The sequence below is a fragment of the Azolla caroliniana genome, unplaced genomic scaffold (assembly GCF_043228905.1).
Source record: "Azolla caroliniana isolate FFs.n. ecotype wild unplaced genomic scaffold, voAzoCaro1.0.p SCAF_327, whole genome shotgun sequence".
NCBI classification, from domain to species: Eukaryota; Viridiplantae; Streptophyta; class Polypodiopsida; order Salviniales; family Salviniaceae; genus Azolla; species Azolla caroliniana.
This window is the reverse complement of record NW_028230762.1, coordinates 1-24956: the sequence shown is the minus strand read 5'-3', so window position 1 is coordinate 24956 and position 24956 is coordinate 1. Positions and strand designations below refer to the sequence as shown.

General features: G+C 37.3%; 2 protein-coding genes across 2 annotated transcripts; one reads left to right on the top strand and one right to left on the bottom strand.

Annotated features, from left to right (window-relative positions):
• Nucleotides 1–1085: 1085 nt before the first annotated feature.
• LOC147848528 (uncharacterized) lies at nt 1086–23147 on the top strand. Its single transcript, XM_087338368.1, has 32 exons — nt 1086–2056; nt 2660–2784; nt 3132–3290; nt 3431–3514; nt 3839–3978; nt 4048–4270; nt 4354–4458; nt 4559–4628; nt 4718–4830; nt 9867–9977; nt 10076–10177; nt 10267–10347; nt 10429–10508; nt 10755–10818; nt 10906–11061; nt 11174–11239; nt 11307–11423; nt 11503–11608; nt 11703–11785; nt 11862–12047; nt 12131–12307; nt 12393–12670; nt 12813–12941; nt 14464–14632; nt 14790–14909; nt 14996–15191; nt 15315–15421; nt 15606–15713; nt 15796–15980; nt 18660–18818; nt 18900–19086; nt 19186–23147. Exons 1-32 carry the CDS (start codon nt 1741–1743, stop codon nt 22123–22125), a joined length of 7242 nt encoding a protein of 2413 aa, XP_087194494.1. The 5' UTR covers nt 1086–1740; the 3' UTR covers nt 22126–23147.
• Nucleotides 23148–23908: 761 nt separating this feature from the next.
• LOC147848527 (guanylate kinase 2, chloroplastic/mitochondrial-like) lies at nt 23909–24950 on the bottom strand. The gene is made up of 3 exons (XM_087338367.1): nt 24844–24950; nt 24482–24673; nt 23909–24364 (listed from the first exon to the last, which is right to left on the bottom strand). Exons 2-3 carry the CDS (start codon nt 24551–24553, stop codon nt 24026–24028), a joined length of 411 nt encoding a protein of 136 aa, XP_087194493.1. The 5' UTR covers nt 24554–24673; nt 24844–24950; the 3' UTR covers nt 23909–24025.
• Nucleotides 24951–24956: the final 6 nt, after the last annotated feature.

Here is a 24956-nt window from a genome sequence, read left to right as displayed (position 1 = left end):
GGGTGGTGGGGTTTGGGTTCTCCCATGCAATCCTTGCATGGATTTGTTCTTTTTTGGAGAGAAAAAACAGAAGCTTTTACCCCCCCTCTCTTTTTCTTTACCTTTCTTTTTTCTTTTATATGTATATATAATATATATATATATATATATATATATTTATTTATTTTCATCAAATGCATAAGAAAAAAGAGAGAGATTAAATTAAACATTACAAAAAAATGAACTAAGAGAAGAGAAATATGTAGATATTTTTAAGCATCAAAGAAAAAAACAATAAAAGGGGCTTCATTTTTAAACATAAAATGAAAAAGAAAGGAAAAAACACCCGAAAAAACGAAGAAGAGAAATAAGAAAAAATCTACGGATGCAGCAAATTACTAGTGTTCAAAAATGAGATAAAAGAAAAGAAAAGAAAAGCAAGAAGCAATAAGCATGGGGCAAAAAGCAGAAAAACAGAAAGCAAAAAAGCAAAAAAGCAAAAAAGCAGAAAGCAGAAAAAGCAGAACACAAAAACAAAAGAGAAGAATAATAAGAAAAAAGAAAATGGGGGCTATTATTAAATCAATGTTTAGGAAGAAATTTCGAGTAAATGCTGTTGAATAAAAAAGAATCAAATAAATAAATAAATGAAGATGGGAGCGATTTTTGAGGCCTCATTTCTCTCTCTATCATTTGATTCTTAACATACACAGACAGATAGACCTTTGGGACGGGGGGAGGGAAGAGATAATTAGGGTTAGGGTTAGGGTTTTATTTATTTTATTTCCTTGTTCTCTCGTCTTAGGTCAAATCCCCTCCCTCTCAGCGATGGCTGCTTGCTTTTTACTGTCTTGCGCCTTCTTCTTCTTCTTCTCAGAATCAAATTGGTTTATTACTACTACTACATATTAATTTACTAAGACTAATAAAATCCATAATCGTTGAGAGGTCTGGGGTTAGGATTATCGGTTTCTGTGGAACTGACTTTGGAGCAGAGAGGTTCACACGTGTGAAACAGACGCGATATTAAACAAAGGAACAAATTGATTTCAGAAAACAAATAAATTTTCCTTCCCATTTCTTCTTCTTCACGAATCACAAGTTGAAGATTTCTTTCATTGACATTTTCTCTGTCCTAAACACTTCCATGTATATAAATCTATCCTTTTTATAGATTATATTTTGACACTTTCTTCTTCTTCTTCTTTCCTTTTTGATTTGATTTCCTCAACTCCCGTTTGATCCATTTTATGAAATTGGGTTCCCTTTTCCTCTCGCAATCCCCTCTGTTTTTGATTCCTCATAACCTGTTGCATAACAATAGCAACATACATATACATATATATTATATCAACAAGATTTTATACCGCTTTCAATAAATTTGGTTGCATTAGATCTACTTCTCAAGGTTAATGCTCAATATCTTTCCATCATCATCATTCTTATCAAATAGCAAATGAAACAGAGGATGTTGAATCGAGTTTGAGATCTCTCAGTATCTACAAGAAAATCTTTGTTTTTGCCAACAAATAAAAATAGCACATAAACCGGAGGATCTTTTGAAGTGATCAAATATCTTCCTCTCTCAGAGTCTTGACAAACACAAATTTTCTCATAAAGAAAAAACCGAGAGGGTATTCTGAATTGGGGCCAATTTGAAGATATTTTCCAAGTCTATGGGAAACACCAACAAGCAACCCAGACCAAAATCGTACATGAGAAACAAGTGATATTAGGTGTTATTTGTTGGTAACAAGTGCAATGGATTATCAAGTCTTCCTTGTTAGGCCGTCAGGCCTTGGAGGTGGGGGGCGCTTATCAAAGGGAGTTACGAGAATTCTTAGGATTCTAGAGGATGGGATCTCGATCTCTTCAATTGCTAACCCATCCTCCTCTTACATTGAGTATCAGTTTGAGTGGATGTCTAATGTATTGCCATCTCTAGATGATGATCTCGAGTTCAAATTCGATGTCGTCCACATCAATGGGAGAACTGAAACCCTCAAGTTTTTGTGCGATTCAAGATCAGCCCTTCTAACTGCTATCCTCAACAAACTTGATGATGTCGATAGTTCTGGTATGTCACTGAGATTTACTACTTTGACCCAAATATGTTTTCCTTTCTGTTATTCTTGTGTGTTTGTATAAATATGTGATGCAACACATTCTAGTTATGTCAGTAACAAGAGTACAGGACGGTTTATCTTCATTGAAGTACAGATAAAACTTCTGTTACAGCATTTATTTTTGCATAGGATGATGATGATAAATTAATATGCAAATGTGAGTGTTAATTCTTATGTTATGGGAACATTGCTCCATAGGATGATGACAAATCGACATGCAAATAGTGGATATCAATTCTTTGCAGAGATGAATGTAATTCAGAATGCTATTTCTGAAAGTTGATGAAATTAAAGAGGATTGGATGCAATCATGAATATCATTTCATTTTCGTTTTACTGAAAAAGAGAACAGATATAGCTACCACATATGGGCTAATCTATAAGTTTTCAATAAATTAGAAACAAAGACACACACAGTTGCACAAAATCCCTGAATAACCTAAGTGCCTCAATTTTGAAACATCCTAAGCATGATTTTTTTTGCAAGATGTCTTTTGAGCTCGAATGAAGATTCGGCAAGATGAGATGACCTGAAGTTTACATGTCTTGTATAGGTGTTGATTTTCCTCTGAAAAAGCACAGTCACCAACGAGGCGGATTGGTAGATACAGTGTTGAGAGTGCGTTCTGCTTCAATTGTGAAGATGATAAGCACAGGAGTACGGCAGGAACACCGCCATGTAATCTTTTTGGCATTCTTAATTATTTCCCATTAAAAAATTCTGTGCCCTAAAAAGTCAGAATCTGATGTTGAATAACAAAAAATAAAAGATAAAACCTCTGGGAAATATCCTTTGAAGTTTTCTTTTGTTTCCAATGCCCCTTGTCAGCTTCCCCTCTTGAGAAAATTATATATATGATCAATTTGTCCCCTTCCTTATTTTTTGGATTGATTATAGGCAAATACTGGAGATTTAGGGTATTTGGGGAAATCAATAGGAAATAAGGAACATTTTGGAATTCCTCCAATAAATTAATTTTCTTAATAGCTTCTATGAAAAACTCTTGTTTGTGCCATTTTTTGCAGATACATCAGTCAAAGAGAATGAATTTTGTCGACATTTTGAAGGTGGAGGTTCTCAGTGATGATGAACATGTTTTGCTCCTGTATTTCAAATCCAGGATATTGCGGCTATCCTTGAAGGACATCTCTCAGTTTCTGCTATCCCTACAACAAAATATGAAAGTGAGTGAACTCAAAGCTAACCGTTTGGTCTAAGTTTGCCCATTGTTTTTGCTATCCCTACATAAGTTTGAATGTAGCATAAGAGTATCAACAAGGTTTTTCTATTCCCATTTAAATGGATTCTACTTTGTTTGTTCCAGAGACATTTGAACAAAAATGTAGATATTTTCAAAATAACATCATCGACAATGGTTGACAATATTTCAGCATTTGATCGGAAGACAGTAAGTGTATATCATCATTTTGTTTGCATGAAACTTTCAATGTGCTTATAAAGAAAATCCAATGTGCTCCTGCTCTTCTTTGGCACAAAGACTTCATCCTGTCTTTATATGTGGCGAAGATGGTACATTGTCTTTTGAGTTCTTATGGCATTTCTTTGTTTTACATCTGTTGACTTTCAAGTTATGAATGAATGACTGCATTTCGAAGACTGTATTTTAAATCCATGATGTTTGCACTCTTTCTATTTGTTGCCTCGTGACACTATCTATATTCATGAAGGAAGGAATATTTAAAAAAAGGCTTGAAATATTGTGTAATGCCAGGGAGGGAGTCTCGTGTTGTACAGTTTCCAAGCTATAAAAAATGTAGATAACTTGAAAGAAGAGAGGATTCGGATTGTGTCAATAAGCAAGGAACATTTGATAGAGAAATCTGGAGATGATGAGGTCACTGCTTTATACAGGTTCGCAGTGTTTTCATACCAAAGCATCAGGATCCTTTACCAAATACATTTTGACTTTTGTTGCTTCAGTCTGAAAGACATTGCAGGGATAGTGGTGAAGGATGGAGGCTCAAAAGAAGTTATCATCGAATTTAAGTCATGGAGGCCTGCTCAATATTTTATTCAAGCAAGGGATGACTTTCTTGCAAGTATGGCTGATGTAATGGAATCACTAAGTCTATCTAGCTTTAATATTCACTTGGAGCCATTCTTACCACACATGTTTCCAGAGAGGCCGCATCCGTTTTATCAGGTAGTTGATTCACAAACTGGATTTTAAGGTAACAAGGATTCAGTTATATATAAACATTTACTAATTTGTTATTGATTTTATAGAATGAGTGTGAGCAGTATTATTGTAGCCAACTTTTAGCTGCAACAGATGTAAGCGATGTTGATGATTTACATGATGTCTTAAAGGAGTACGCATGTAACATAAATGTAAGGTTCATTCAAGGTTATATATCATGTACAAAACTCTTTAACACATAAATGTACAATTCACATAATGAGGGAAAGAATTCTTCCATTGATATCTCAGGTTGGCGAATCTCAATGTACAGACCCTAGGGTACTAAAAAAGGTTGCTGATGTTTTGAAGAACTCTGGAGGTATGATAAATCATGTCCAAAAATGTATTTGTTTTATGTTTACTCTTATTCAAGAATACGAAGGTGAAATTGTTTTCTACTTTATTCAGAGAACATCCGTCTTGCAACTTGTTGTTGCTTGGTGCTGCAAAGATTATTGGCATCTCGGCCTTGTTTTGAGGCAGTGAAGAATATGCAAGAGGTTTCGTCAGCTTTAATTCAGGTTTGAACTTCACTTTCTTGCTGAAATAATTGATTAGTCACGGTAAAGATTTATGTCAATCAACACACTGAAAAAAGAAGTTGTGTGTATCCTCCTACTACGAATAACTTATCATCTGTCAATTCCCAGCTGTAATAGCAGCAGGATCAAATTGACTGTGAGAGGAAGAAGCTAAAACTATGACAGGAGAACATAGGGAGAATGAGAATGAGAGATACCGCGACAATGATAGAAACAATAGTATTCTGTTATCATTTATAATTGTACAGGATTTATTGCACATGAAGTCCAGAACTGAGAATATAATATAAGCAATAGGATTCCATTATCAATAGATATTTTTACTGGTTAAAGCATGCCATTAACCTAAAATGGCCATAAATGATATACATATACATGTGCATTCCATAGACATTTCTGTCCATGGAAGGCCTTGAAGGTATATGAGACCAAAAATTGATGTACCAAATCAATATAATCCTCTTCAAGCTACACGTGAACAATATTAATGTAAAAACAAAGGTTTAATGAAATAACTATAGTGCAGTTACAGAGAGAAAAGAAAGAAAAGACACCAACTTTGAATGTCTGTGAAATACCAACATAGTCCTGTGAGACAAATCAAGTGTACAACAAATGTGTGTTTGTATGTGATCGGGAATAGTAAAAATCAGAGAGTGAAAAAGAAAGAAAAAACTAATGTCTTTTAAGAGGCCAAAATGGCAGGTCCAAACTGAACAAAGGATTGCATCTTAAAATGCTGTTTGATCTTTGAAAACAAACCAAATAAATATTGCTAATATAGTAGAACTGACTAAGGTACCAGAGAATCTTGCTAGCTAAGAACTTCAGATGAACTGAAATTTCTATTTTCGAAAGATATCCAACATGAACTGATCCTAGATGGAAAGATCTCCGAAGTGAAGAAAACCTGGAGATAATGTCTTTGATCGGTTGATAACAAAGGTGACAAGGTCGTGATCCAGATGGACGTGGCCTATGTGCACTATAAATTGCTATAGCCTGATCTAGTGGAACCCCTTTTGAGTGATTGACAACTTCTCTCTATGCCCATGATTGCCTTGTAGCATGAGTACTTGTGTAGCCTGTGATTAACTTGTAGGATGAGTGTTGGAACTAAAGAAATTTGTGATGGTCTTATGTTGATAAGCTTTGGTGGTTGTATTACATTACATTATTGAGTGGGTCAAAGCCCTAATTGAAGAGGTAGTGGTATCTCTGTCTTATTTCATAAAAAGCAGCAAAATGGCAAACATAGTACTCCTCCAATTACCAATACCTGATAATATGATTGACATACCTGTCCTTCCATAGATTTGTGTGTATATCTGCCTTTCTAAAACTATACCTAATGTGAAGATACTGTCAGAGTGTATGAGATAGATGTTATTCCATATGAGAGTGTTTGATGATAATTTCGTTGTGCTATACATGTGTAAGAAGAGAGACCTTATAGTGGGACATCTTTCTACCGAGAGATGCCATGGGACTGATCAATGTTCTTTTATTATCCAATTTAATGAAATTAGTTCAGATCACAACTTTCTTTTCGACTTTGGTCATTTTAGATGGAAACAATCCGAGCTGTATTGGAATGGTGTAGCATTTATATTTGTCATGTGAATGAAACCGTGCTTGTGTTTCAGCATACGAACAATGATTGTCTCCATGTTCAGCCGACTCCCTTGCATGGAGAAAGAAAGAAAGAAATATTAACGTCTTTTAAGAGGCCAAAATGGCCTATAAGACCAAATAAGAGATTACATCTTAAGTGTTGTCTTGTCTTTGAGAACAAATCAAAATAAAATAAATATTACACAGTAATATAAAATTAAATAAGATGAAAAGAAAAGAAACGAGGGAATCTTGTTTTTGGCACATGTGAGATTCTCAAGTTAGGTATATTGTAGATTTTGTCTTCGAAAGATCTCTAGCAGTGGTCAATCTAGAATGGAAATGTCTCTGAAGTGAGGGAAGCACCTACGATGGCGGGAGATAATGGCTTTTAATTGTCGATGACAAGGGTGTCGAGGTCGTGGTCCATGGGGCCGGGGCCTACGTGCACGGCAAATTGCTATTGCCCGATCAATTGTAACCCCTTTGGTATGTCCTGGACTGGAGCCCATTTGTGTATCCCGTGGTTGACTTGTAGCATTAATAGGAGTGATGGGGCTAAATAAAGTTGTGATTGTTCTTTGTGGATGAGCTTGTGTGGCTGTATTCGTCAACAACTTTTCCCGATGTCTCTTGAGCTCTAGCAAGAAATAAACGTCTTCTAAGGCCAAAATTGGCTCATGAGACAATTGGTTTACAACAAAATGGGATATTTACCCATTCATCGAAAGTGAAAAAAATAAATAAATAATAAATAGAGCTTAAGCTAAATAGTTCTAGTAAAATAACAAACATGTTCTAAAATGAAATGGCTTTATACTAGGCCTAGTTTCATTTCCATCCAAGTCTCTCGAAAAGAAGCGGGAGGTCAAAGGGTTTCGATGTGGATGTGGCCCCCTGTGGTCCCAATGTAGAAGGTACCCCAGAGAGAGAGAGATATTAGTGTCTTCTAAGACCAAAATTGGCCCATGAGACAATTGGTTTACAACAAAAATGGGGTATTTACCCTTTCATCGAAAGTAAAAAAGAAAAAAAGAAAAAAGAGCTTAAGCTAAACAGTTCTAGTAAAAAAAACATGTTCTCTAAGACCAAATTTGGCCCATGAGACAATCGGTTACAACAAAATGGGATGTGTACCCAATCATCGGAAAAAAAAAGTATAGATAAAAAAAGAGTTCTAGTAGATAAAAGAGTTCTAGTATTGCACAAAAGGTGTTATGGTGTTCATTTCTATAAAGGAAATGGCTATGTGCTAGGCCTAGTTTCATTTCCATCCAAGTCTCTTGAAAAGGAGCACAAGGTCAAAGGGTTTCGATGTGGGTGTGGCCCATAGTCCTGATGTAAAAGGTACCCCAACCATAGCTTCTCAACGGTGTAACTCACGTTCCCTTATCTTCTTAATTGCTTCTACACAACGAGTGACTTTGAGGCCTGACATTGGAGGGCATTTGGTTATTCTTTGGGTTTCTGCTTCAGCGAGGGAGAGATTGAGTGGTGCAGGTGTATCCATGCTCATCTTCCCCTCTCGTGCTTGAAAAATTTCATTAGTTACATGATGGTTAATACAAGAAAGGTTATGGTTAGCATTTTGTAGTTTATTCTGTCTATGTTGTTTTAGCTCGAAGATATATCTACCTAGTGTCTTTATATTTGCGGTATCTAATAGTTTGGAGAGGGTGGGAGAGGGTCCTAGTATGTCGTAGTATTTTGCTCTTATCTAAGACACTTACATGTAAAGTGTGTGTGAGAGATAGGTAGATATTTTTCAGCATCCATAGAGAGGCCAATATTGACCCATAGAACCTAAATACAAAAGTGATCTTAATGTGTGTCTCCTTCCTAAGAAGGGATATTCATACTTTGAAGCACCAACTCTCGGTTTGCGAATCAGGCATACACATATGAGCTCAACCTTCTAGGTGTTCTCTTTAGTATGATACTCAAGTCATCGCTCCCTCTTAATATATCATCATAGCTTTCATGAATTGCATTATATACAGAGCATGTAAAAAGCAAGCGATATTCATCCTCTACTAGCCCTTCCTTGCATACCTTACATGTCTTTATATTTGGTTGATTTTGATTCCATAATGCAACTTCAATACATAGCTTGTGTGATCGAGTGCGAAGGAGTGTTAGGGCTCTACGAGATTTAATACTCATGCTAGTAATGAGTTAAGGTTGAGTATGATCCATGGACCTTCTTGCCTTATATAGAACCCAACATTCGGGATTGATGTTTGCAATGTAATATTCTAATTTTGTCCTTTTAGCATCTTTCCACTTCTTCATTAGTGGGTCCATTAATCTTTCTTCAATAATTACATATTTCATAGCATCGCTTAAAAGCTCTAGGAGATCTTCCATGTCCCATCTTTTGAACCATTTTTTGATGTCGACTACCCAATCGGATGAGAGAATTTTACTCTTGTGATTCTTTAGTGGTTTACATCCAACGTTACGAGCAAGATGTGGTAATCTATGTTCTGGCATATTCTTGACTTTTTAAATATATCTATATACTCTTTGAAGCGCCAATATCTCTATAGGTCAAACATCCGTTTCCAAGAGCATAACTTGATAGGAGGTGGTGGATTTTATTCCCAATTGTCTCCTTAAAAACATCTTTTGAATCTTCTCAATCTCATTCCATGCATTAAGAGGATAGTGCCTCCCCTCACTTCCACTCCATAAAGCAAAACTTGTGTTACCATGGCATTAAATAACAGTAGTTTCAATTCCCATCCATGAGTATCACTTTGGTTACACTTATTTTCCAACATATAATAACTTTTCCAACTAACTTGAAGTCTAGACTCAAAGCATACACTCCATTTATTCGTGCCAGGTACATCGATGCCAAGATACTCAAAGCTTTGTACAAATTGTACATGTTCTCCCTTATATGTAAGCATAGGGTATTGGTGAGGTTGGATGGTTTGCATTACCATAATTTTTTGTTTTATCCACAATTACAGTTAGTCCACTACTTTGGCAAAATTGACAGAAAGAAAGAAATATTAATGTCTTTTAAGAGAGACCAAAATGGCCTATAAGACCAAACAAGAGATTGCACCTTAAGTGTTGTCGCATCTTTGAGGACAACAAATCAAAATAGAATAAATATTACTCAGTAAATATAAAAGTAAATAAGATAAAAAGAGACCAGGGAATCTGGTTTTCGGCACATGTGAGATTCTCAAGTTAGATATATTACAACTTTTGTCTTCGAAAGATCTCTAGCATGTGTGTGTGTGTGTGTGAGAGAGAGAGAGAGAGAGAGAGAGAGAGAGAGAGAGAGAGAGAGAGAGAGAGAGAGAGAGAGAGAGAGAGAGAGAGGTGTTCTTTACACCAATATGAAAAAATAAATGTGAAATGATTTGCATAGTTTTTCTTTTTAGTGTTTGCAATTCAGAAATCCTGTATTAAGTTATGCTGCTACCGTTGCCATCCGCGCAGCAATAAAACTTCCATCAGATGGACCAATTAGTGATGTGGCCCTTCTTTCCAAGGTACATCAATTGTTTAGTCTATATAGCACAGATTGCACTGAGACTACTAAGATAAATAGATAAAAAGCGTCTTAAACTTTTTTTTTCTTGGGATGCAGCTGGAGCTTGCAAATAAAGGAGCCGTTATGAGTGTTGATAACGTACAGCAGCTTTTTTCCTCTTTACACATATTTGCGCTTGCAAATGATAATGCTTTGCAGGTTCTATTTTTACACTCTTTGATGTCAGAACGTAGGTTTCATTACAGTTAAAAGCATATTTTTACTGGTTTTTAAGTTCTTTCTTGCAGTTGTATGGGGTTTTGCAAACTTTCCTTACTCTTGCAACCTCATTACCACAAGAAATAGATAATGAACGTGGGTGGCCAAAGGTTTGGCTCTTTCTCTAAACGAGCATGCAATGTATAAAACAAGACTTTGCTAATTTTTGTACATGTGTGAATGTTTGGCAGATCTTTGAGAACAGTGCTATAGGAGCCGCAGGAGTATTTTGTCGACTCTGTAGATCACCAAATTTTGTAGTCTATCGTAGGTGCGTGCATGCTTCATCAATATATTGAAAAAGAGACTATTTTAACAGTCATAACTTTTCAATAATTATAATCATGAAATCAGCAACTAGCTTTTTGATGCTTTCTTTGCCATAACTTTCTAATATTTATAATCATGAAATCAGCAACTATCTTTTTAATGTTTTCTTTGCCATAACTGTTTAATATTTATAATCATGAAATCAGCAATGCTCTTCTTAATGCTTTCTTTGTGTTTTTACTTTCAGCAATTCTCTTCTCTTGAAGGCTCTTCTAACACAAACTTCTCCTCCAATAGCAAGTCAATTACAAGTAATAGTGCTTTAAAAAGAGTGTTACAAAAAAACCTTTCTCAATGTATTTATATTTTATATATTTCTTTTTGGTGGTTATTTTCAGAAATTCTGTTTAGATCGAGGTGTCATATTGATACACTTAAAGGATGCAGTTTTTGGGACTGATGAAGAATTAAGATCAACAAGTGGAAACCTTGTCTTTTTTATGATTGAACGCAATAAGGCATCTAAGAAGCTTCTTGAAGCTCTGCTACCAAAGGTGTGCACATCAGATTTTTCTCATCTTATTTTAGTGATCACAACTTAAGATCATAGTAAATCATAGTAAAACTGAACACCATCTATCTTGAAACACAACCAACTGTTTACAGGGCATTATGCATTTCTATGATGCTAGAATCAACCAACTGAATTTACAGGTATTTCAATCAAGAAAAGTTTTATGTTCTTCCTAAACATATCTAGACATTGTTACTTAATTGATATTCTCACTATTTGTTGTAGGAGAACTCTTCAAGTAGATTCACAGCATGGATGGAAATTTTAGATCTCCTAAAGAAAGGAAACTTTGAGACACCAATTCTGTTATGGAATGATGCAAAACGAACGGAATTGAAGGAGGTATATGCTACATAAATATTTTCTCAAAATGTGCTTTGAAGCAAGCACTAGTTCTCTTACAAGAACATCTTCTTTTTAGTTTCTTGAAGATCACATAGAAGCGTTCAATGCTGTAGCAGAGAATAATAAAGACATTTTGGTTAATAGCTCGGAGATTCAACTTACTTACTCAATGGCAAGGGAAGGTATGAGGAAATTGCTTTTTCTAAAGCTTTTGTACTTGAATGCTCATTGTTCAAATGTTGTACTAAAACCAAAATTTTCCAATAATTTTGACAGGTTCTGTTGTTGATGGTATCCATCTTGAACTTCTTGTAGATAATTATCCTGCTCAGAATGATCCAAGGATCGACTTTTGGAAGGTACCTATTTGACATTTTGGGTAGTTGGAAAACTTATTTTAGCAAAATATCAGTAACCTGTGAACTGTAAATGCAGTTAAGAGATCCATTATCAACATTCCAAGCTGTGCTTCAGGCCATGGTCTTAGGCTTCACACCATTATTTGGTCAAATAAGCTTGCCGGAGGTTGATCTGAGGCTGGCAGCACATGTACTTACTTGGATTTATGAAAGGCATGCAGAAGATATACAAGGTTTCCTAGAAAAAATGAATGTAATAGAGGTATTACAAAGTCGTTATCACCCTCCAGATAGTTTCAATTCAGTTAACAATGTTTCTCACCACATGCCAATTCACCTTAACAGATAATTGTGGGAATGCTCCGTGAAGTTATTGATTCTGAACATCAAGTCTTTGTCTTCAAGCTGGTAGTTTTCCTTCTTGCAACTGTGGAGATTGGTGGCAAAGATAATGCTCTTCGTTTCCTGAGAGCGGGTGGTGCAATGGTTTTAGTTCCTTTGATTGTGTTGTCCTTATCCAAGGTTTCTAGCTTGTGCTTAATTGACTTTTCTTTAAGTTTGCTAAGCTTTCTTTAATTGTATTTCATGCAAATTGTCATATTTACAGTGCTGTAGGGACAAATATGCATTTGAGTCTGATGGATGGAGTACAAAAAATGCAAAAAGGTCAAAATTTTCTCACTTTCATGAGACAGTTCTGGTCAAGCAGGCCAATGGTCAAATGAAAAGCGTACGAGTTCCTTCTGGAAGGTTTTATGAGGTCCTTGATAAAGCTGTGCAGGATGGGAGTGTAGATGCAAAAGAGGGTGTTCATTGGCAGCATGAAACAGTGCATGAGAAACTTCAACTTGGTTTGGCATTAGATCTTTTAGAAGCTATAATGAGGTTAATTCCATATCTCTAAACTTGAAACGATTTTTCTTTGATTCAACCACTACCCTTTGTTTCTACGAGAACATGTATCTGGATAATTTTCATGGCTGTACTCATATAGAAAAATTGAAATTTGGTGAACATTTCACAACAGGTTATCTGGCATAGACAGTAATATTGAAGAATTTCCACCACCTGCAGCATGTAGCCACCTTTCGAAGGAGGAATTACTTTGTCATCTTGTGCAAATCCTCCTGTGGGCAAAAGGTTCAGTTTTTGGAAGGTACTCTACCCATTCATTATTTTCCTCTCATGCAAAGTGTCAACATAATCCAAATAAACGTCAAAGGTACATGTGTTCAAGGCTTGGAAGATGTCTCGGACTATAGGTAAAGTACAAACTGAGTCTTTCCATGGGAGGATATTGGAGAACCTAGCTTTGTGGAGTTGCAAGCCATGCACAAACTTTGGAGGATAGAGCATAATGCTGTGGAACTTAGTATATGAACTTAGATAGAAAAAAAACTTGTTTGAATTTGCAGTGTGTTGGCCCTAGGAATGTATTATTGAATCACATACAATGTTCACCAATCCACATTGAATATTAAGAGAAATTGTTACATCCATAGCATGATTTTCTATTACTTGTCATGTGAACTCTTCCTGTTTACCCTAGGTAAAAATCAGTACATAAGCTAAAAGATAGGTAAAAGAAACTTGTGAAACAGAAGGAAACAACCAGAAAGTAAGAAAAATATATTGATGTCTTTTAAGAGGCCAAAATGGCCTGTAAGACCAAACAAGAGATTACATCTCAAGTTTCGTCTTGTCTTTGAGAACAACAAGTCAAATAATTAAAATGTTACTAAGTAAAAACGTAAAGAAGATAAAAGAGACTAAAGAATCTCGTTATCGGTACATGTAAGATTCTCAAGTCAGATATGTAATTTTTGTCTTCAAAAGATCTCTTGCATTGCTTGATCCAGAATGGAGAGGTCTTCGAAGTGAGAGAAGCACCTGCAATGGTGGTGATAATGGTTTTTATCTGTTGATGAAAAGGGTGGTGAGATCATCATTGGGCCGGGTCTTATGTGCATGAGAAATTGCTATTGCCCGATCTATTGTAACCCCTTGGTTATGTCTTGGTTGAAATGTGTAGCCCTTGATTGACTTGTAGCACAAGTAGGAGCGATGGGGCGAAAGAAAGTTGTGATTATTCTTTGTTGATGGGCTTGTGTTGCTGTATTGTTGTACTCAAGAATTTCTTCATGTGTCTCTTGAGTTCTAGCACGAAAAGCCCAGGCCCTGTTGGTCCTCATAGTGGACCAAAGCATTGGTTAAAGAGACAATGGTATCTCCCTCTTATTTCATAAAATACTGCACAATGACAAACATACTTTCATAAGATTCCACTCCTAGATGACACGATTTACAAATTCGTTTTTCTAAAGGTATTTGTGCATATCTGGCTACCTTTATGTCTAACTGGTGTGAGGAAGTTCACAGCTGCCCTACCACACTGCGCAGCGCATAGGATAGATTTGCCCATATAAGATGACTTTATGATAAATCCATCCTCTGATGTGTGTAAAAAGTGTCTTATAGTGGGCCATCTTCCTACCAAGTGATATTTTGGACCTGATCCATCACATTTTTGAAGGATTGAGGAAAGATAATATTTTACAGATCACCAATACAGAAAAAATGTTTGATTAATATTACTCTTGCAAATTTTCAAATACGAAAATTGTCTGTCACACATCAAACACAAAAATTCACTTACCTTTCTTTTCTTTCTATTTCAGGATTCTAGACATACTTGCATACATTGTGAAGGTGAATAGCGATGCCATGAATCGCTTGTATAAGCTTGGAGCTTTTGAAATCTTGCTTTGGAAGCTTCTAGCCGGGGACCTGACTGATGCTGACAAGTCCTCTATTGTGGGTTTCATTCGGCAATCTCATTTGTTACAGGTGATAGGCAATCATATTTGCACTTGCATCCATGATATTTTATGATTTGTTATCTAAAGGCCTGCATTATGCTTTTCATATGTTTATGTACATTCCATAGTATTTGGCTTCATAGATCTTGTCCAAGTTCCAAAGACTTATTGGAGGCATTTGACAGGATCCAGAGTCTGTGTTCAACGGACCACATTACTTGCAAGCTGAGGAGCAATTCCCGTGGCATGCTAGCATCCTTCAGCTCTTTCTACCAGATGGAGTTATCTTAAGACTAATGTCAGAGGTACTGTGTAACGGAACTCCATATGTTTAAGAATCTAGAAAAACATTGAGGACCCCAGGCTTATGCATACAAAGGGGTTTTGACAGGATTCGGACACATTTACCACAATTTTGAACTCAGAACAAGGAAGTCCGGAGGTGATTTGGAGCGCAGAAATGAGGGAACGATTGTTGGACCACTTAAAAGCTGAATTGGAGCCTTATGTGAAATTCAGAGCTTCTGACCCTCTTGCACTCTATATTCATATTCCCAAAGCTCCCCTTATGTATCCTGAACTTTCAGGTGAATTAATAGCTGTCTAAAACCAGTTGTTCATAATATATGTATGCTGTAAATCATCCAATTAAAATGCTAATCTTCACCGAGTTTTTCTATCTAATGTTTTTCTTTTTTCCATTTTTTCAGAATCTGTGTTCTCAGCTCCTTTCTATTTGGAGAACCTCCTTGACTCAGACCGCTTTCCAAACTACCAAATCAATGATCCACTTCAATTTTTGAGCAGTCTTATGTTGGTTTGTCCACATACTCATATTTCTGATTCTGTTGCTCATAAGTAATATACGTTTGACAAGACATACAAACAACTATGAGAGACTGACATATTAAAAGGGGCAGAAAGAAAGAAATGTCTATATCTGTGTATTTGCGATCGTGCATTGATTGCATATGACTTCAGAATGTTTATTGCTCCTGCAGGACCTTAGGAAATGTGCGGTAGATTTAATGACTTCAGATTCTTTGACGTCATCAACTGCAATTTGGAGAACGAATCTTCCGCATATTCACCTCCTTTTGCGTGCACTGGTGGCTTTTTAGAAGATTTCTGTCTATTTCATCTAGAGGTGTTACCAGTTTTGTTGACAGGAAGTTTTGCTTTTGTGTACAGTCTTATTTGGTTCAACGTTTCCCTCAGCTTGTATTGTCAAATGACGTAGAATCCGTGGTTATCACTCTCGCTGCTCCTGCATTGCGGGTGTGTTTGGCGCAAACAGATGAATCCCCAGCTGAGATAATTGATGTTCTGACACAAACCATTACCATACTCAGACGTTGTTGCAAGGCCACTACAAGGTATTGCATACAGTTTTAATGGTTCTTTTTCTCATTATCTTTTATGTCCTGGTCCAATTTCAAGCTGTTATGGTTGTAAAGAAGTAGAGATATATGCAATGAAATAGATTATGTACGATATGTGTGCATGTGAGAGAGAGAGAGAGAGAAAGAAATTTTATTATCAACTTCAGAGGTCAAATTTGACCTATGATGACCAAAAATAATGTTTTCACATAATACATGTGATGAGCTGCTATTCTCGACGATCAAGAGTGTTTTCGCACAATTGAAAGTGCAGGTGTGACTGTGTGTGTGTGTGAGAGAGAGAGAGAGAGGTATTAATACCTTTTAAGAGACCAAAATGGCCTATAATATCAAACACGAGATTACATCTTAAAATGTTGTCTCGTCTTTGAGAGCAACAAACCAAAATAAATGTAGCTAATTAAAAATAGAAGAAACGAAAGAATATCCTTGTGTACACATGTAAGATTCTCAAGTAAGAGGGATTGTAATTTGTCTTCGAAAAACTCTTGCATAACTTGATCCAGAATAGAGGGATCTCTGAAGTGAGGGAAGCACCTGAGATGGCAGGAGATAATGGTCTTTATTTCTAGGTGACAGGCTTGGTGAGATCATGGTCCACAAGGCCAGGGCCTATTTTCCAATAAATTGCTATTGCTTGATCTATTGTAACCCACTTATAATGTTCTGGTCAAGATGCTACTTGTATAGCCCTTAATTGACTTGTAGCTTAGCAGAAGTAACGGGCTAAGAAAGTTGTGATTGTCGACATTCTGTTGAAGAGCTTGTGTGGTTGTGTTATTGTCCTTCAACATCTCCTTATGTTTCTTGAGTTCTAGCTAGAACAGCTCCAAGCATGCTATTGTATACCCTACAACTATACACATCAATTGCATCTCAAGTACATTGATATTTAGCTTTCCTGCTCCTGTTCTTAGCATATACATTCTTTTGGCATCCATCCTTCAGCTTAACGCATAGATATGTAGTATCGTCTGCCAAGCCAATAGATCTCTACTAGAGAGAGGGACATCTGTTATCTTGGGTAGAAGGGATGGAGATTCCATAAGTAATCGACCATGTTTGCAGCTCCCTTGGGGTTCCAACAAGCATCTGATATCTTTGCCATTGTCATGACCATTATATATCACAAATCATCACGGGTGAAAGGGTTTGCCATATTATGTTATTTCACTCATATCTTGAGCTTGTTGTTTGCATCTCCCTTGGGGTTCCAACATGTTAAAAGTATCTGATATCTTGGCCATTGTCACAGACCATTGTATATCACGAATCCTCAAGGGCGAGAAAGGGTTTGTCGTAGTCTGTTATGTTGCTCATATCTTGATCTTGTTGCTTCACGCCAATTTCTGCTACCACTTTTCCATGCATGGTCTTTCTTGTGCCAAGTAGCAGCATTGCTCAAAATAGAATTGTTCACCATGCCTAGCTCAAGCATTGTGCAAGAACTCTACATGATAGAGCTCTCCGAGTTCTATTGTGGTGACCCAACCGCGACAAGACACCTATCATAATGACCTGACCACGATAGAACTCACTGCGTTCCTTGTGTTGGCTGTTCACACAATGGCTCACCACAAGAGCTCACCTAAGAACGTAAGTTCTCTCATGTTGAGCTAGACATGTGGGAACAATTACCCCTAGCTTGGATTTTGTAATTAGGCTGTTCTGTAGTGTCACGAGATGAACCGTTTAGTGCTACTGCAGTCCCATAATGGCAAGAGATGAACCATTTAGTGCAATGGTGGTTCCAATAGAAGTGGTGGATTAGTGAGTTTCTCGTATGGCCGTCACAAAGGTTTCTTGCACGGGATTCACGGTTTTGTCAGGCTCCTTTGTGTTCAGTTTCTTGAGATAGGTGGTAAGCCTCCCATGTGCCCCTGTGATTCACTACCTTGCGACGTTCGTTTTGTTTCCAATGCCCAGTTGTTTGTCTCACAAAACCTCTGAACCTGACAATGTGCTCTCTTCCTCATTTAATAGCTTTCAAGAGCTCTCTTGTTGAATAAAAATAGAAACCTCTTCATAGCATGTACCACTACTTTTTCTGCTAACATGGCATAATTATTTCAAGAGAGTTTCTATATTATATCTCATGCGGTTAACCTCGCCACTAATCGGTTGGCATAAGTTATCATCATTTCCCTCATCTCCGATGAACAAGACTTCCATTTTGGGTAACCTGTTTGCTCTTAGAGAATTAGCCTAGAAAGGCAGAGATTAGTACAGAGATGAACCCAAAGATTGGCAGAAATTAGTACAAAGGTCAACACAGGACGCAGCAGACATTAATGCAGGGATTAGGCAAAGAATAACACAGGGATTCTACAGAGATTAACGTAGACTTAATAGAGATTAATGTGGAGATTAAGCACATATTAACGCAGGATTTAAATAGATATTAGCTCAGGCTCTAAGCAAACACCAACACAGAGACTGAAAGAACTTACATCCCACTGAGAGTATGTGCTATACCCTATCTCTTTTTTGTTGAAGTCTGGTATTTCTACAATGTATTGGAGATGTAGAAGAAGATATACTATTATTATTCCCTAGTGTGTTCCATGAACACACATTGTATGTGCGTTTGCACCTTTCAATTTTAGTTTGTTCATTTCAAATAAATGTGTTTTAAACCCTTTGTTGCTTCAGGGAATTCGATGTGGCCCAAGCCTCATTAAATTTTGCATTAAGTGTGCTTTCTCTTGGGACAAATGCGGAAACCAATGAGAATGTTCCTGACAATAATTCTAAGTTTGAAACTGCCCTTGGTAGTTGTCTGCTTTTGTTGGACACGATTGCATCCTCAAGGTATAGCTACTTTTCCTGGACTTAAAAATGATGATCTGATTAGCATGTATTTACAATTCTTCCACTGCTCTTGGTTTACAGAAGTGGGAAAGAACTGTTATGGAAAGATATGAGGTGGCGGAAAGGGCTTTGGTTTATTCTCAACTCAGCAGCAGCTGATGCTATAGCTAGGCCACCACGGGGCCCAAGCCCAGCTTCTTTTGCTGCTCTAACTTGTCTCAAACACTTTGCAGAGGATGAAATGTACTGTGATAGAGTCCTTAAACAGGTGAATTGCATGTATAGGGCATCTATGGTAGTGTTTTTTTTTCTTTCTCAGCATTGTTTTTTTCTTATAACTGATAAGTATATGTGTATTCCTACCTAGGGGTGGTACTTGCTGTTGCTATTATTAGCCATACCATCAGCAGACATAACCTTGAAAGCTCACGACTCAAAATCTGCATTGTTCTATAGTTCGGCAGATGTCCTTGCATCATTAGTAAGAAGTTTAATCAAGATAAACAGATCATTGCAGGAAAAGCAAAGGAGATCCATTTATGGAGTCATGTCAAGACTCATGCCTGTGCCTCTTCTAGCATGTTTGCTACAAGCAGAGGGTCCGGAGAAATTCATCTCAGCTGTTTGCTCTGAGTTCATGCACCCAGAAGGAATATGGACATATGATATGAGAGTTGAACTTCTGCAATCTATTGAGGATAGATTGAGTTACCACAATAGTGTTCTTCTTAAAGAAGATATAATGATTGATAATGAGACAGAGTGGTTAGATAGGTTTAATTATGAATGCCTAAATGAAGAATTTCTTGCAGCAGGTCTATTTGTCCGTGGTCTAAGCAGTACATCTTGGGAAGGGTTTGTTTTGCCTCCTGGTCATGCTTTCATGGATGTCATGCAAGATTACCTTCAGTTAAATATAGTTAATCTGTTTGTTACTCAAGCTGAAGGGGTTTCAGACATTGCCGAATCTTATGATCCTGACAGAGATATTGAAAAGACAATAGATATCCAAGAATTTCACCAGAATCACCTATTTGAAAATGAAGTTGAGCAGAAAGAACACCTAACTGGCGATGAAGTTGAACAGAATGAGCAAGTATCTGATGAACCTGAGCAGAAAGAGCAAATATCTGATGATGAAGTTAAGCAAAAAGAGAAGCTTCCTGATGAGGATGGAGTTGAACAGAATGAGCAAGTATCTGATGAACCTGAGCAGAAAGAGCAAATATCTGATGATGAAGTTAAGCAAAAAGAGAAGCTTCCTGATGAGGTTGAGCAGATCGGAGATGGGATACCAGAATATGAAGAGACTGTTAAGAGTATTACAATCCCAGCACAGAAATCTGGAGAGCTCGAAAAATGCCTATACACATTGTCAGCATTAAGAGAATGCATCAACCATGCAGTGAAGGAAGGGAGAGATGATCTTCTTGTACAATTTAGACACTCTGTTCTTTCAAGGATAGTTCTTTCTGGGAGAAGCCTTCCAATTGTTCAGATTGAACTCGCGGCAATTGTCAAAGCTTTAGCGATCTCTGAAATAGGGAGAGACATGGTATTCAGTTCTGAGCTTATTCAATGTTTAGCTCTTCAGTTATGGCAATCGGCTGCAAGAGATTCTAGATATCGAAATGATCAAGTGTTAATGTCTACTCTAGAAGCTGTTCTTCTTTTAGCAGAGAATATTTCTGCAACCATACAAGCAACAAATTTCTTCTCAAAAGATGGGTTACTACTTCCTGTTTTGGCCATCTTTGCAAAGCTAAATCCACCAAGTCTATCTGATGAGGAAGTCTCTCAAAACGAGGATATGGAACAAATGAAGATCACAAAGGCTGGGCAACTACTGGCTGCTCAAATACTAGGTCAAGTTTTGCTTGCTGGGTGTGGTATAAGCCGGAGAACCAAGCTTGTTAAGGACCTGAGCTTCTGGGGAACTGGATCAATTGCCAAGAGTAATCATCTAAACACATCCTCCGTCACCAATCGACATGCATCTTCTAATGAAGGTATTGTAGGGGCTACAGATATGTATGAGCTTTTGGAAATTATTGAAAAAGGTATGGACGATAATGTTGATCCCATAGGTTTAAGAACACTGGTTTTACTGTTTCCTATCGACTTTTTGACAATGCTTGCACGAGAACCTTCCAAAGCTTGTGATCTTTACGAAAGGCGGCATTGGTCTCCACGATTAGTATGGGATGAAGATAGCCGATGGCATCTCAAATCAAGGTTAGAAGCAGAAATGCTGAAATTACGGGATAGCTTTTTGAATCAGGGACTCTCAGCTCTTCCTTCATGGTCAATGACTCGAGGACAACCGGTGTTCCTGAGATGGACATTGGCTACAGTTCTAGAGAATGACACTAGGCCCTTGTATAAGAATACTGGAGATGTTGACTACTCCCCAGAGCTTTACCTAGGTGGCTTCTTCATTGACCAATTTCTACGAAATCCAGAGTTTGACTTCGGGATTGCTCTTGAGGAGCGATTCCTTAGGGAAATACGCAAAGCCATAGTGTTGGGAGCACTGCCCCGCAAAAAGGATTCCCAAGAGCTTGATTTTGATGACAGGAGGAGATTGCTATTGTCTTTGCTATTGCTTTTCAAGCTTCGTCCGCCATTGCTCTTGCGCCACTCAAATTTCGACATCTTCTTTCCCGTGTTTAATTTCATTAGTGGTGGGAGTAGCAGAGAGCGGCGAGGTCTTACTCAAGTGGCAATCCTTCTTTTCCATTGTATTGCTACTCATTCCGACATTGCAGATTGTATGAGCTCAGAAGAATTGATGCAGACATTGGGATTTCTTCTTGATCTGAATGTACCTACTTCAGTGGCTGGTTTCACGGGAACTGATCCTCGGCTATGCAGTTTGATGCTCATGTTACGATTAGGTCGTCTCAGCAGTAGTGCTGTTGAGGTAGCATTGCGTTTGGATATCATCCCGAAGCTCGCAATGCTCATCGATAAGAGTATGGATGCGAATTTACAGCAACGTGCTGCTGATTGCTTAGCAGTTATGTGTGCCGATAAAAGAAAAGGGGCTGAAGTTCATAAACTTCTGGAGAAGCTTGTACCGAAAGAAAGAAAAGCAACAGGACCTACGTGGAATCAACCAATGAATGACATCCGAGACGAGGTAGTGGATTCAAAAACATTGAAACACTTTTTGCAACAAAGGTATCCTTCGAGCTGGTGGGTTTCAGACAGTTCGGATAGCCCCAGTGGGAGTGATACTGAATTCTCAGGATCTGTGACCATTGTGGAAGCAAGCCTAACATTTCCAGGTCCTAACCTCTCTTGAGTATTGCTTGGATCCAGTTTGAGAGCGAAGTTAAAAGGATGACAACACAACTAATGATGACTATTTTATATCGAAATTCCTGCTTTTGCGCCATTTTTGAGTGGAAACCTCCGCTTAGGTTTTCAAAGTCTTTCTTGTGCATCTCCAACATATCAGAATATGACTACCAAATCCAGTAAACCAGCTTAGCCTAGCCTCTGTTGGATGTTGCATGTGAGACTTCCTAAAAAGACCAAGCAGCACCATTGATGAGTTGCCTCGATGATCACATCCAAGGAGAAATGTATATTATTTTCAGTGCTTCTTGATCGATCATTAGGTGAAGATATATATCCACAATATCTTACTACCAATTGGTTGGATGAAAAATACAGTGGCATTCTACGTTTTGATTTATACATGAGCTATGTGTAATGAAATACTAGTAAAATGGGCCCCATGGCTAAAACCCATTGCGGTGGTAAGCCCTTTATTCATTTTTGTGGGTTGTATTTGGGTTATAGAAAAAGAAAAAATGTGGGGAGGAAACTCAATGTGCTGCATAGTACACATTTTTGGGCGGATCAAATTCTTTATTCATCACCGTGGGCTGTTGATGGCTTTTCCCTTGTATTAGGGGGTATGTAATTAAAAGACCTGGTGATTGGCTGCATTTGGAACACATTGATGGTTTGTTCCAAATAGGTTCTCAATAAGGTATGAAACTACATTCACCATATCATATCTCTCTGCTGTAAAGAAATTAGTTTTTGTCTTCAATTGTGTACTTCTGAAACATTTTCTGGTGCTGTTATGATAGCAGTACAAACAAATGTTTGCACAGTACGATGTATAGACAGTGTGATGTGCACTAATCAAGGATGACTTTAGGTCTTTGGTTAAGGCCAGCACAAGGGAATTGGTACACAAATGTTTGCACGCTACGATGTATAAACTGTGATGACTTTAGGTCTTTAATTTAAGACTGAATCAATGAGGTGTAGATTACATTTTTTCAATACATAATATTTGTGAATTATGAAGCTTGAAAACCCATGAGTTCAAGTAAGTTAGATCTGAAATTTAAGGCTGATTCAATGAAATATGTAGAGATTATATTTGATTTAAGTCCATGAGTTCAAGTAATGAGCTCAGATATCCTAGGGGAAATCTTGTGCACAAGTTTATTTTACAAATTCAAAGTGTGACATATACCCATAGAGACGGCAAAAGATGTGCACATTCTCAACTATGACATTGTATTGAAGGTAGTGGCATGATGCTGATTTCCTGTTTTTTGGGCCTCCCAACTAATAGCAAGGCATCCTCTTTTCCTTAATGAGACCACCATTACTATGTTAAGAACATGCACACAAAGACATGAATAGATTAATCAATCTATCTCAACCATGATCCTATCCACAGCACTGAACATTATGCTAATATTTTGCGTTTTTGAGATATAGCTAATAACACTAGCGAAGCATCCTCTTTTTGCTTGTTGAAAACAACCTAATAGTAATAATGAGAACATCATGGTTTTCATGTTGAAGTTTGAGCACACGCTGTGATGCATATTTTAACTAATGAGAAATACAATAGAAAAACAAAATATGCAACTGATCATAACACTAAATTAACTTGATGGCCCTCATGGAAATTGAGATTCCAAATTCAGGTTGAACCTAGCACATATGATGCAATCCATACTACTCAACTAATGAAAAATACAATAGAAATGTAAAGAAAATATGCAATAAATTTTAACACTAAATTAAATCAATTGCCCTCATGGAAACTGAGATTTGAAAATTTTTGGTCAAAATTCACCGCATAGTGATCACTCTCTCTTATCTCTTACGCATATCCATAAGCAGGCTCCACCTTTTCATACATATGGCTTCCTGATTTCTTCAGAGCTTCATAATCCCACCTCTTTTTGGTGTACACGTGCTTTTTCAGCATCAATAATGTGGCTAATTAATGATGCTGTTTTTTCCAACTGGCCATCTGCATTGACGACCACATAGTCAAATTCTTCCATTCTCTTAAGTTCCTCTCTAGCAGTGGCAATCCGAACTAATAACTTCTCCCTCGTCTCAGTTTTCCTCTCAACAAGCCTCTTTACAAGGGCTGTTTCACTCTCAGCAACTAAAAAGATAAAAACTGCGCTTTTTCCCATAATAGATCGAATGGTCGCAGCTCCTTGAACATCGACCCGGAGCACCACATCGAAACCTTTGGCAAGGCAATCCCGAACCTGTAAAGTCGCGTTTCTTCATTGTGATAACACAGCATAAAAAGGTACAAAATACTACATGCAAGTCCATGAGGATATATCAAGTATAGTTTAATGAAATAAAGTATATATCTAAACCTGTTGCTTGGGTATACCCTTGAAATCCCCATAGACAATTGCATACTCTAGAAGCTCCTCATTCTTTATCATTGATTCAAACTGCTCCTTTGAAAGGAAAAAGTAGTCCTTGCCATCGATTTCTCCAGGTCGTTTAGCTCGAGTTGTAGCTGTCACCACAAAATGAATCTCCTTCCTCTCTGCTTGGAGTCTCTATGGATATACATGAGCCATCACTCTCTTCCTCTCATATATCAGACAGCATTTTTGCCTTACCTTCTAGAAAAATTAACATGACATTCCATTTCCTTTCTCAAACTAAATTTGCATCTCAAATGTATGCAAAATTATTTCAAAGTTGTAAGAAATTAATAATGGCTTACATTGATAACTGCATCTTTACCAACTCCGCTCGGTCCACTGATGACCACCACCAATGGTTTTTTCGCAGGTGCTTGAGGACCAGTCCCAAGAGGTGAATCTAATGCTGCTTCAA

Coding starts and splice junctions, on each gene's coding strand:
- LOC147848528 (XM_087338368.1), top strand. CDS start 1,741: ATGGATTATCAAGTCTTCCTTGTTAGGCCGTCAGGCCTTGGAGGTGGG. Junction 4,831..9,866: donor TTTCGTCAGCTTTAATTCAG/GTTTGAACTTCA, acceptor TTTTCTTTTTAG/TGTTTGCAATTCAGAAATCC. Junction 11,240..11,306: donor AGGTATTTCAATCAAGAAAA/GTTTTATGTTCT, acceptor TATTTGTTGTAG/GAGAACTCTTCAAGTAGATT.
- LOC147848527 (XM_087338367.1), bottom strand. CDS start 24,553: ATGATAAAGAATGAGGAGCTTCTAGAGTATGCAATTGTCTATGGGGAT. Junction 24,365..24,481: donor AGGGTATACCCAAGCAACAG/GTTTAGATATAT, acceptor GCGACTTTACAG/GTTCGGGATTGCCTTGCCAA.